The sequence below is a fragment of the Gadus chalcogrammus genome, chromosome 21, assembly GCF_026213295.1.
Source record: "Gadus chalcogrammus isolate NIFS_2021 chromosome 21, NIFS_Gcha_1.0, whole genome shotgun sequence".
Classification (NCBI taxonomy): Eukaryota; Metazoa; Chordata; class Actinopteri; order Gadiformes; family Gadidae; genus Gadus; species Gadus chalcogrammus.
Window position 1 is genome coordinate 10058034 of NC_079432.1, and position 13395 is coordinate 10071428.

The 13395-nt window shown below is 40.1% G+C and overlaps 1 protein-coding gene and 2 long non-coding RNA genes across 7 annotated transcripts in view; all 3 read left to right on the forward strand.

Moving 5' to 3' along the window:
* The first annotated feature begins 165 nt into the window (after window positions 1-165).
* On the forward strand, window positions 166-2848 carry LOC130374818 (uncharacterized). Its single transcript, XR_008893684.1, has 4 exons — window positions 166-374; window positions 471-541; window positions 2479-2532; window positions 2825-2848. It is a non-coding gene; the product is annotated as an uncharacterized LOC130374818 (long non-coding RNA).
* Window positions 2849-5305: 2457 nt separating this feature from the next.
* On the forward strand, window positions 5306-8962 carry LOC130374817 (uncharacterized). Its single transcript, XR_008893683.1, has 3 exons — window positions 5306-5359; window positions 8424-8513; window positions 8795-8962. It is a non-coding gene; the product is annotated as an uncharacterized LOC130374817 (long non-coding RNA).
* A 944-nt stretch (window positions 8963-9906) lies between these two features.
* LOC130374816 (uncharacterized) overlaps window positions 9907-13395 on the forward strand; it is an 8829-nt gene continuing 5340 nt past the window's right edge. For 2 of the 5 annotated variants that reach the window (XM_056581777.1, XM_056581778.1), the window contains exons 1-5: window positions 9907-10586; window positions 11116-11151; window positions 11560-11601; window positions 11874-11939; window positions 13169-13231. In XM_056581777.1, coding sequence (XP_056437752.1) covers window positions 10229-10586; window positions 11116-11151; window positions 11560-11601; window positions 11874-11939; window positions 13169-13231 — 565 coding nt within the window. In that variant the 5' untranslated portion in view covers window positions 9907-10228. The remainder of the gene's footprint in view (window positions 10587-11115; window positions 11152-11559; window positions 11602-11873; window positions 11940-13168; window positions 13232-13395) is intronic. The other 3 variants (XM_056581780.1, XM_056581781.1, XM_056581779.1) reach the window with 2 other exon arrangements.

Below are 13395 nucleotides of genomic sequence, written 5' to 3' on the forward strand. Positions count from 1 at the left end.
GGAGCTGTCACACACCTTAATTATACAGGAATGTGTGTGTATTTACATTTTAAAATGTTCATGGGCTTGGGCCTGTTTCAGGTAGCTGGTTTTTCGGTTTCAGAACAGGTGATCAGCGTTGGGTTAATCAACTCTGAGTATGTTCACTCTGGGTTGAGTGCGGGCGTGCCGGTTGACTATAAAGAGCCTTCATCAATGGATCTCTGATAACATGATCAAACATGGACCAAAAGCGTAGATTCACTTACTTTCCCCCACGGAATTGGAAATTCTAATGAACGCGTATGCCGAGCAGTTACCCATTTTAACAACAAAAAGCAATACCGCCGCGGCAGCGAGAGAGCTTGGCAGGAAATTGCTGATCAAGTCAATGCGTGAGTAAAATAAATTAGTAAAATAAAATAAGAGGAACGTTTAATATCTTCTACTTATTCAATATGTAAATTGTGTGTGTGTGTCAATTTACGCAGGAACTACCCGAGTTGCTCCAAGAGGACTTGGCAGCAAATGAAGATGAAGTACAAAAATATAGTTCAAACAGGTAGGCCTAAGCTAATGTTTAATTGAAATCAAATCAATTGTGCTGTTTTGCCTGCTCTACCTAATTTAACAGTTATATTCAACGTGTGATGGGCCTATATTTAAGCAGTAAATTTAAGTAGTACATTTATCATTTGGTAATGACATTGAATTGATATTCAATTAATAATTAAGCGCTAGCAAAGGTAAACCATCATATTTTTGCATCAGTGATGAGATGCCATTACAAACAAAAAGGATATATATATTTTTTTGCTACACAATGTAGCATTATAACTCAAGGTGGCCACAGGCATGAGTGTTAATAATCTGACAATCTGACAAGATACAAAAATAAAAATGACTTCCCCTTACGCTTTGACATATGAAGTTCTGCAGCGTGGGAACCACTGACCAAACAACACATCTGCAGATGCAACAGCAATGTTGAGACGAAGAATCTGAATAATTTCTAAAGGACATGAACATGCTTTTCAGTCATTTAAACAGCTGTTTCAATCCGAAGTGACTAAGATAATTAAGGGGTAGGTAGGGATATTGGCATCTTGTAGTTAGACATTGGGGTTAAAATCCAGAAGCTTTGGCTCGAAGTCACAATAATCACTGGACTATCTTGCAGGCCTACTCTATCATACTATTTATATAGAAAGTCTGCTTATAACAAAGTCATAATGCTAGCAAGAAGCATTATTATAACAATATAGTTTACAATCGCATTATTACTGCAATATAGCTTCAGTTATAACCAGTGGGTTGTGTAAACCAGGGTTTTCCGACTAGGGGTCGCGGGAGATGACTTATATTTAATAATTTTTTTATAATAAAATCTAAAAAGTACAAACTATACATAATAATAATAATAATAATAATAGATCAAATTTATCTAAGGCTTTTCCTAGTGCTCAAAGATGCTTCACAATCGCTTCATAAGCTAAATCATAAGAAGAAAAGAAAAAAAAGAAAAGCTAAACAAGACAAACGTAAACCAAAAAGTTTAAAGGTTAAAAGCAAGGGTGGAAAGGTGTGTTTTAAGGGCAGTTTTGAAAGATGAAAGAGTGTTGGCATTGCGGATGTCGTTGGGGAGGGCACTCCAGAGGGCGGGGGCGGCTGCAGCAAAGGCTCCGTCTCCCCAGGACCGGAGGTTGGTCCTGATGGGGTGCAGGAGGTTGGCAATCGGAGGACCTGAGACAACGGGTAGGGGTATGGCGGTGGAGGAGGTCAGAGAGGGAGGGGGGCGCCAGGTTGTTGAGGGCTTTGAAGGTGATGAGTAGTATTTAGAAATCAATCCGGTATTTGACGGGAAGCCAGTGGAGGTCTTGGAGGACAGGGGTGATGTGGTCTGAGCGGCGGGTGGATGTGAGTTTTGAACATATTGCAGTTTATTAAGTAAGTGTTTTGATAAGCCGTACAGGAGGGAGTTACAGTAATCAAGGCGGGATGTAATGAATGCTTGGACCATAGTTTCGGCGGCTGAGAGTGATAGGGAGGGACGGAGACGAGTGATGTTCCTGAGGTGGAGGAAGGCTGTTTTTGTAATCGGGTTTAAATGGGGGAGGAATGAGAGGGTGGTGTCAAGGATGATACCAAAGTTGCGGATATGAGTGGAGGGGGTGACAATGGAACCATCAATATTAAGTGAGAAGTTCTGGGTGGGGCGGGTGAGGGAGTTTGGGCCAATGATGAGGAATTCAGATTTATTACAATTTATTTAACCTAACCATTATCCAACTAATACAAGGTTCAACTTGGGAAAATTCCCTAGGACTTCAATATCATGAACAGATGTTGATTGGGATAAACAATTAGCAGATGCACAAAATGTGTTGGGGTCACAAAATGATTCTGATCTAAAAATGGGGTCATTGGCCAAAAGCTGTTGGGGACCCCACCACTGGTGAGACCAGCTGATGAGTAACTGGGTTCCTGTACTGGGTGCAGGGTCTGAACTCTATCAGGGACACCCCACCAGTCATAGGAGGCCTTCATGACCAGGTGAGACTTATTCATCCTTTCATCACACACACACACACACACACACACACACACACACACACACACACACACACACACACACACACACACACACACACACACACACACACACACACACACACACACACACGCACGCGTCCTGACGCAATTTATCCATGTAATTATGGCATGACATAAAGACACGGCATAGATTAATTAAAAGGGTGTGAAAGTAATTTAATTGGGCATAATACAATAACTATTGAACATGAATCGAATGCGTCTAACTCCACAACTCCTGACCGTGTCACAGCATCTCAGTGTGGACGGAGATCAGGGCGGAGGAGATATAATGGTATTGGTATTCACATGAGGGAAAGGGAATCAGCATTAATTACCGGTAATCACAAATGTCCAAAGTTTATGAAAGTTAATCATAAATTAAACAAATTTTACCTCTGGTATCCATAAAGTAGTCTACTAAAGCATTTCTTATGAAAGGCTAATATTTAGACAGCCTTTAGAGGACGCCATAGATTAAATTGATGAATGTGAAAAAGTAGACCTAGAACTGTTCTTATTAAACATCCATGACTACAGTGAAACCGTATTAAAATGAATGTTAAGTTTACAGTGTGCGATTGTGATTAAAGTGAGGGGTGCGAATCTGAGGTTTTAGCTCATGCTTTTTTTTTCTTTTTTTTGTTTCTTTGTTCTACAAGACACCTTCTTCTGTTTTGGCGTTATGTAGAGTGAGTAAAGTGTGTGTGGTGGCTTTATATTAAAGATCTCTGTAAGGAAATGCCTGTGTTAACGTTGACTAGAGAAACCTGCTTTCTGCTTTGGTTTGAGATGAGCAATTAAAAATATATAATTTCCTGTTGTTTACCTGTTTAGTTTACCACTTCCACATTTTAACACAATGAAAATGATATAATAGGCCTGCTCCTCACCATTGTGCATTATGTTATCATTTGGTAATGACATTGAATTGATATTCAATTAATAATTAAGCGCTAGCAAAGGTAAACCATCATATTTTTGCATCAGTGATGAGATGCCATTACAAACAAAAAGGATATATATATTTTTTTGCTACACAATGTAGCATTATAACTCAAGGTGGCCACAGGCATGAGTGTTAATAATCTGACAATCGCTGACCGCGAGATACAAAAATAAAAATGACTTCCCCTTACGCTTTGACATATGAAGTTCTGCAGCGTGGGAACCACTGACCAAACAGCACATCTGCAGATGCAGCAGCAATGTTGAGACGAAGAATCTGAATAATTTCTAAAGGACATAACCATGCTTTTCAGTCATTTAAACAGCTGTTTCAATCCGAAGTGACTAAGATAATTAAGGGGTAGGTAGGGATATTGGCATCTTGTAGTTAGACATTGGGGTTAAAATCCAGAAGCTTTGGCTCGAAGTCACAATAATCACTGGACTATCTTGCAGGCCTATTCAATCATACTATTTATATAGAAAGTCTGCTTATAACAAAGTCATAATGCTAGCAAGAAGCATTATTATAACAATATAGTTTACAATCGCATCATTACTGCAATATAGCTTCAGTTATAACCAGTGGGTTGTGTAAACCAGGGTTTTCAGCCTCAGTCCCGACTAGGGGTCGCGGGAGATGACTTATATTTAATACATTATTATATTATAAAATCTAAAAAGTACACACCATACATAATAATAATAATAATAATAATAATAGATCAAATTTATCTAAGGCTTTTCCCAGGGCTCAAAGACGCTTCACAATCGCTTCATAAGCTAAATCATAAGAAGAAAAAAAAAGAAAGAAAAGCTAAACAAAACAAACGCAAACAAAAAAAGTTTAAAGGTTAAAATCAAGGGTGGAAAGGTGTGTTTTAAGGGCAGTTTTGAAAGATGAAAGAGTGTTGGCATCGCGGATGTCGTTGGGGAGGGCACTCCAGAGGGCGGGGGCGGCTGCAGCAAAGGCTCCGTCTCCCCAGGACCGGAGGTTGGTCCTGATGGGGTGCAGGAGGTTGGCAATCGGAGGACCTGAGACAACGGGTAGGGGTATGGCGGTGGAGAAGGTCAGAGAGGGAGGGGGGCGCCAGGTTGTTGAGGGCTTTGAAGGTGATGGGTAGTATTTAGAAATCAATCCGGTATTTGACGGGAAGCCAGTGGAGGTCTTGGAGGACAGGGGTGATGTGGTCTGAGCGGCGGGTGGATGTGAGTTTTGAACATATTGCAGTTTATTAAGTAAGTGTTTTGATGAGCCGTATAGGAGGGAGTTACAGTAATCAAGGCGGGATGTAATGAATGCGTGGACCAGAGTTTCGGCGGCTGAGAGTGATAGGGAGGGACGGAGACGAGTGATGTTCCTGAGGTGGAGGAAGGCTGTTTTTGTAATCGGGTTTAAATGGGGGAGGAATGAGAGGGTGGAGTCAAGGATGATACCTAAGTTGCGGATATGAGTGGAGGGGGTGACAATGGAAACATCAATATTAAGTGAGAAGTTCTGGGTGGGGCGGGTGAGGGAGTTTGGGCCAATGATGGGGAATTCGGATTTATTACAATTTATTTAACCTAACCATTATCCAACTAATACAAGGTTCAACTTGGGAAAATTCCCTAGGACTTCAATATCATGACCAGATGTTGATTGGGATAAACAATTAGCAGATGCACAAAATGTGTTGGGGTCACAAAATGATTCTGATCTAAAAATGGGGTCATTGGCCAAAAGCTGTTGGGGACCCCTGGTGAGACCAGCTGATGAGTAACTGGGTTCCTGTACTGGGTGCAGGGACTGAACTCTATCAGGGACACCCTACCAGTCATAGGAGGCCTTCATGACCAGGTGAGACTTATTCATCCTTTCATCACACACACACACACACACACACACACACACACACACACACACACACACACACACACACACACACACACACACACACACACACACACACACACACACACACACACACACACACACACGTCCTGACGCAATTTATCCATGTAATTATGGCATGACATAAAGACACGGCATAGATTAATTAAAAGGGTGTGAAAGTAATTTAATTGGGCATAATACAATAACTATTGAACATGAATCGAATGCGTCTAACTCCACAACTCCTGACCGTGTCACAGCATCTCAGTGTGGACGGAGATCAGGGCGGAGGAGATATAATGGTATTGGTATTCACATGAGGGAAAGGGAATCAGCATTAATTACCGGTAATCACAAATGTCCAAAGTTTATGAAAGTTAATCATAAATTAAACAAATTTTACCTCTGGTATCCATAAAGTAGTCTACTAAAGCATTTCTTATGAAAGGCTAATATTTAGACAGCCTTTAGAGGACGCCATAGATTAAATTGATGAATGTGAAAAAGTAGACCTAGAACTGTTCTTATTAAACATCCATGACTACAGTGAAACCGTATTAAAATGAATGTTAAGTTTACAGTGTGCGATTGTGATTAAAGTGAGGGGTGCGAATCTGAGGTTTTAGCTCATGCTTTTTTTTTCTTTTTTTTGTTTCTTTGTTCTACAAGACACCTTCTTCTGTTTTGGCGTTATGTAGAGTGAGTAAAGTGTGTGTGGTGGCTTTATATTAAAGATCTCTGTAAGGAAATGCCTGTGTTAACGTTGACTAGAGAAACCTGCTTTCTGCTTTGGTTTGAGATGAGCAATTAAAAATATATAATTTCCTGTTGTTTACCTGTTTAGTTTACCACTTCCACATTTTAACACAATGAAAATGATATAATAGGCCTGCTCCTCACCATTGTGCATTATGTTATCATTTGGTAATGACATTGAATTGATATTCAATTAATAATTAAGCGCTAGCAAAAGTAAACCATCATATTTTTGCATCAGTGATGAGATGCCATTACAAACAAAAAGGATATATATATTTTTTTGCTACACAATGTAGCATTATAACTCAAGGTGGCCACAGGCATGAGTGTTAATAATCTGACAATCGCTGACCGCGAGATACAAAAATAAAAATGACTTCCCCTTACGCTTTGACTTATGAAGTTCTGCAGCGTGGGAACCACTGACCAAACAGCACATCTGCAGATGCAGCAGCAATGTTGAGACGAAGAATCTGAATAATTTCTAAAGGACATAACCATGCTTTTCAGTCATTTAAACAGCTGTTTCAATCCGAAGTGACTAAGATAATTAAGGGGTAGGTAGGGATATTGGCATCTTGTAGTTAGACATTGGGGTTAAAATCCAGAAGCTTTGGCTCGAAGTCACAATAATCACTGGACTATCTTGCAGGCCTACTCTATCATACTATTTATATAGAAAGTCTGCTTATAACAAAGTCATAATGCTAGCAAGAAGCATTATTATAACAATATAGTTTACAATCGCATCATTACTGCAATATAGCTTCAGTTATAACCAGTGGGTTGTGTAAACCAGGGTTTTCAGCCTCAGTCCCGACTAGGGGTCGCGGGAGATGACTTATATTTAATACATTTTTTATAATAAAATCTAAAAAGTACACACCATACATAATAATAATAGATCAAATTTATCTAAGGCTTTTCCCAGTGCTCAAAGACGCTTCACAATCGCTTCATAAGCTAAATCATAAGAAGAAAAAAAAAGAAAGAAAAGCTAAACAAAACAAACGTAAACAAAAAAAGTTTAAAGGTTAAAAGCAAGGGTGGAAAGGTGTGTTTTAAGGGCAGTTTTGAAAGATGAAAGAGTGTTGGCATTGCGGATGTCGTTGGGGAGGGCACTCCAGAGGGCGGGGGCGGCTGCAGCAAAGGCTCCGTCTCCCCAGGACCGGAGGTTGGTCCTGATGGGGTGCAGGAGGTTGGCAATCGGAGGACCTGAGACAACGGGTAGGGGTATGGCGGTGGAGAAGGTCAGAGAGGGAGGGGGGCGCCAGGTTGTTGAGGGCTTTGAAGGTGATGAGTAGTATTTAGAAATCAATCCGGTATTTGACTGGAAGCCAGTGGAGGTCTTGGAGGACAGGGGTGATGTGGTCTGAGCGGCGGGTGGATGTGAGTTTTGAACATATTGCAGTTTATTAAGTAAGTGTTTGGATGGGCCGTATAGGAGGGAGTTACAGTAATCAAGGTGGGATGAGATTAATGCGTGGACCAGAGTTTCGGCGGCTGAGAGTGATAGGGAGGGACGGAGACGAGTGATGTTCCTGAGGTGGAGGAAGGCTGTTTTTGTAATCGGGTTTAAATGGGGGAGGAATGAGAGGGTGGAGTCAAGGATGATACCTAAGTTGCGGATGTGAGTGGAGGGGGTGACAATGGAACCATCAATATTAAGTGAGAAGTCCTGGGTGGGGCGGGTGAGGGAGTTTGGGCCAATGATGGGGAATTCGGATTTATTGTTATTTAACCTAACCATGATCCAACTGCTACAAGGTTAGACTTGGGGAAATTCCCTGGGACTTCAATATCATGACCAGATGTTGATTGGGATAAACAATTAGCAGATGCACAAAATGTGTTGGGGTCACAAAATGATTCTGATCTAAAAATGGGCTCATTGGCCAAAAGCTTTTGGGGACCCCACCACTGGTGAGACCAGCTGATGAGTAACTGGGTTCCTGTACTGGGTGCAGGGTCTGAACTCTATCAGGGACACCCTACCAGTCATAGGAGGCCTTCATGACCAGGGGAGACTTATTCATCCTTTCATCACACACACACACACACACACACACACACACACACACACACACACACACACACACACACACATGCACGCGTCCTGACGCAATTTATCCATGTAATTATGGCATGACATAAAGACACGGCATATATTAATTAAAAGGGGGTGAAAGTAATTTAATTTAGCATAATACAATAACTATGGAACATGAATCGAATGCGTCTAACTCCACAACTCCTGACCGTGTCACAGCATCTCAGTGTGGACGGAGATCAGGGCGGAGGTCCAACATACGCCTCTATTGTCCTGCCTGAGGGACAGAGGAGCGTGGCTACAGAACAGGTAAACTGTCTCCTAGTGGAAGCACACCACAAGAAGTCAATAATATTAGCAGCTGCATTGAATGTCACAGCGTACATGTTGTCGTGATATATCACGTCAAGGCTCTTGCACCACCTGGCTCTCGTACCTCGTCACAGCAGCATCAAAGCACAGAGCATCATGTCATGGTGTGGGATACCATGGAATGCATCATATCACAACATTCCATATCACAGTTATTCCATGTCATGATATAACGTGTCACCACATTCTGTTTCACGTCCTTCCATGTCACCCTATAGGTTGAGGACGATTCCAGCGATGCAGTGACCTACTCCTCAGTGAGGGCCTCTCCCAGATGTGGAGAGAAGGCTGGTGATGTGGATGTACACTACGCCACCGCCAACAAACGGGCATAATAACAAAATATCTGTAGATGAGTACGTGATGAAACAGAGCCAGCAGCAGCAGCCAGCAGTAGAAATTATGAATATATACATTAAAAATATATATATATTGTCAATAATCCATACGTATTTTTTTATCAATAATTGCTGAATGCTCTTTCACATGAGGGTAATCAGAGAGAAAAGTGATTCACAATTAATTACTGGTAATTACAAATTACCAACGTTTATTAAACTTAATCATAAATTGCAAATATTTCCCGTCTCGTATCGATGAAGGAGGCTACTAGCTCATATCTTATGAAATTGCTAGTATTTAGACAGCCTTTAGAGGGCGCCAAAGACTAAACTGATGGGGAATGTGGAAAAAGTCGGCCTAGAACTGTTCTTATTAAACATCCCTGGCTACAGTGAGACCGTATTAAAAGGAATGGTAAGTTTATGTGTAAATGTGTTTAAAGTGAAGGGTGCGAATCTGATGTTTTAGCTCATGCTTTTTTATATTTAAGTTGCTTGACACCTTTTTCTGTTTTGGTATTATGTCGAGTGAGTATATATGAGTGTATTTGTGGTGGCTTTATATTAAATATCTCTGTAAGGTAACGCCTGTGTTAACGTTGACTTGAGAAACCTGCTTTCTGCTTAGGTTTGAGATGAGCAATTAAAAATATATAATTTCCTGTGGTTTACCTGTTTACCACTTCCACATTTTAACAAAATGAAAATAATACAATAGGCCTGTTCCTCACCATTTTGCATAATGTTCATGTTGTACAATCATTTGGTCATGAAATTGAGCTGTTCATTCAATAAAAATAGTCGATAAATACAACCCAGTAGTTTGAGATCAGAGGAAAAGTGTTTCACATGTAGGCTACTTCTTATGCCATTAAGCGCTAGCAAAGGTAAACCATCGTATTTTTCTATCACTGATTACACGTTATTACAAACAAATAGGAAATGTTATTATATACCCAAATAAGTCCATCTTCAGAATTTACTGTTTTTACAGTCCATGTCTGTACCAGGTAATCTCTCATGTGAAAAAAGAGGAGAGTAAAGTGTTGGAGGTTTGAGGAAGTGAGAGAACACTCGCTATAAGAAGCCTTGCTCTCCACAGTGAGCAGTAGTTTGAGCTATTAGACAGACAGAAAGACAGACATACAGACAGACAGATATGGTTGCTTCTCCGTCATACAAAGGTAAGGACTTTAAATAAACAAGATAATAAAAACTAGCAAAGTTATCAGTGGGTGTTTGTGTTTGATGGCCTTAAAGTTATTTATTCAAATCAAAAGGTGTATAGTTTAATAAACATTACATAACTGAATGTTCTCTCTCACAGATATCTTTCCAATCAATGACAAATGTAACAAAGTAACTTTCTCCTCAGATTATGGAAGAACAGAGTTCAGAGCTGGAGATTGTGTCTCTCTATCATGCGGGGCTCAGAGTGACTGTTCCATTATTACCTGGCTGTTCAGTTACAACAATGGAACGACTGTGGAATTGGTTGTAGGAGGGAAGGTTAAGTCGGAAGACAAGAAAGAAAGACTACATGTTACAAAGGAGTGTTCTCTGGAGGTAAAGAAGATGAGAAAGGAAGATGAAGGTCATTACACTTGCAGAGAGTACCCATCACCAAGAAGACAGGTTGATCATGCATTGCATGAAGTAAAACTAATGAGTGAGTATTTATATTTTTAAGTACTCTCCTAAATTAACACTTTTGGGTTAAAACACAAAAATATGACGTGTGTAGTGTTTCAATTATTCATATTTGAATATAGTGTCATGGATCCTCTTATTGAGATTTGAAAATGTGTGACCACGAGATTAACTTTTAACAGTTTAAATATATGTTTTTATTACTGTAGACATTTTCTTACATTCATTTATTTGTTAATTTTTCATAGTCTTCATGCCTCATGGTCTTCAGTTATTCATCAGTATAATATCTGGCTCACAGACACACCAGCAGAACAAAACCCTCCACCCTGTTGTAAAAGGATAGATTTGAAGCTGGTGTAGTTGTTGTAAAGAGTGATTAAGATAGTTTCTAATACCGTATTTCTCTTTTCTTTCCCATTGAATATATCAGATATTCCTGTAGACATTTTCTTACATTATTTTATTCCTTAAATTCTCATATACGTATGTTTAGTAATTCCATGTTGGTCTTTGTTCTGTCTTTGCTTTTAATCCACATGGAGCAGCAAGCACAAACAGACCAACCCCAACCACAGTGAAAGGTATTTCATCTCTGATCTTGTGGAGCAATGTTTCAAAATGGTGTCTTTATCCATCATGTAACTCTGAGCTCTTGGTAGTGGATGAATCAATGAATGCATGCCAGCATTAGGAACATGATCATCTCTGACATTATCACCACCAAATATGATGAGAACATCCCAAAATCGTCAGTTATAACTGTAGACATATCTTATTTTTGTTGTTTCGTTTGTTTGTTTAGTTACATTTTAGACATAAACTTAATTTACAAATCAGAAAGAAATCTGTTCCCCCACACACAATCAGCAGGAAAAAACTCTCACCCCTAACCTCAAATGTTAAGCATATTTGTTGGAAAGAGTTATGGTGATGGTTTACTTATTCCATGTTCCTCTTTGTTTTGTCATTGCTTTTGCCACATGGAGTAGCAAACACAAGCACATCCAAACCAACCACTACACCAGTGAAAGGTAATTCATCTCTATCGAGTGGAGCATGTTTCAAAATGGTGTCTTTATCCATCATGTAACTCAGAGTACTTGGTACTGGAGGTACGAGAGGCCTACCATGAGGAACCTGTAACATCTTTGACATCTCCACTAAAGTATGATGAAACAATCACACATTCCGTTATAACTGTAAACCTTGATAAAACTCAACGCTTGTCTAAAATGATATTTAAAGCATATTTGTTATAAGGAGTGAGTAATGTTCCTCTTTTCCATTGATTTTAATCCACAAGGAGCAGCCAGCAGCAGCCCAGCAGCAAGGCCCTCAACATCAACACCAACCACACACACACTGAACGGTATTCCATCACTGTCATGGTTTAAAATGGTGTGTTTCTATCTATCCCTGTTACTCTGTGGACTTGGAGCATCTAGTTATGTCTTCTAACTATCTAACTTCACCACAACCAACACTAGTAACCCATCACACTTCCTACTTGTGTTTCACAGAAACAGAGCTGGCCAGAGATGTACTTTATTAACCACAACAACATGTCTGCAGGGGCATGAGTCAGGCTGGGCACACACTCTGCATCAAGTGATGGCTGAGTTGATATGTGTTTTCATATAGTTAAGAGGTTTTGAGTTATCATAGTTAAGCCAGAGACAAAACCAAATTCATTAACATGTGACACTACAGACCTGGGTATGTGTTCTAACAATCTCTCACTGCATCACCAACAAAAGTTTTCCCACATTCTTCTGCATGCAAAAATACTTTCCCTTGCACAAAACCAAATAGAATTTCTGTCCGTGTGTGACCTGACTTAGAGCCACTCACCACAGGAAAGAATATGAGCAAGTGTTGCAACAGAATCTGCATAATTGATAAATGAGAGTTAACTATATAAATCTCTGTTGAGTCACTTTAGCAGATGCTTTAGTCAAGGTGTATAAACATTGAGTTCAGACACATGTCATTAAGGAACAGGTAGGGGTTAGGGGCAGCTCGCTCAAGGACGCCATGACAGTCAGGCTGTGGAGTGTGGACATTGGGGTTGGAACCCTGAAGTAAATTATTTTAGTCTATGTTATTTCTGATGACATATGTCAAGCTAACAACAGTTATGAATGGTTTCTTCACCACATAATGGACAACACCATGTAAGGTTTTAATGATTTTATAGATAAGTTAAAGACTACAAACATGGCCACTTTGTCATTTCCGTTTAAGCCCAGACAGACCAAAGGTTTACCTGGGTCAGTTAGAACATGTAGGCGTGGCCTATTTACCGCTCCGCCCACTCCCAATATAACGGTTTATTTACCTGTGTTCGGGAGATGCTTCATGAACCACCTCCAGAACACAAGCCCGTGTACCTTGTGTCTCTGTTAGAATAAACCACGTGTTGAACATTTACCACTCTCCTAGTTATACCTAGCCCGAGACGACCATACCACAAAGGATCAAAATAGGTTTTCCTCAATAACCCACAACCAATTTATCTGGGAGTCAAACACCTCAACAAGTAGCTGACGACTTGTTCCATGTTTCTCTTTGTTCTGTCATTGATTTTTAATCCACAAGGAGCAGCCAGCAGCAGCCCAACATCATGGCCCCCATCAACACCAACACCACATACACCAAACGGTATTTCATCTCTATCTTGTGTTGTGTTTCAAAATGGTGTTCTTTCTTAATCTGTGGATTTAGGTCACGTAAATCATCAACATATGTGTTATAACGGTCCAACCACCACCACAGCCAACCCTATGAAACCATCACACTTCCTACTTCAGGTTCACAGGAACACA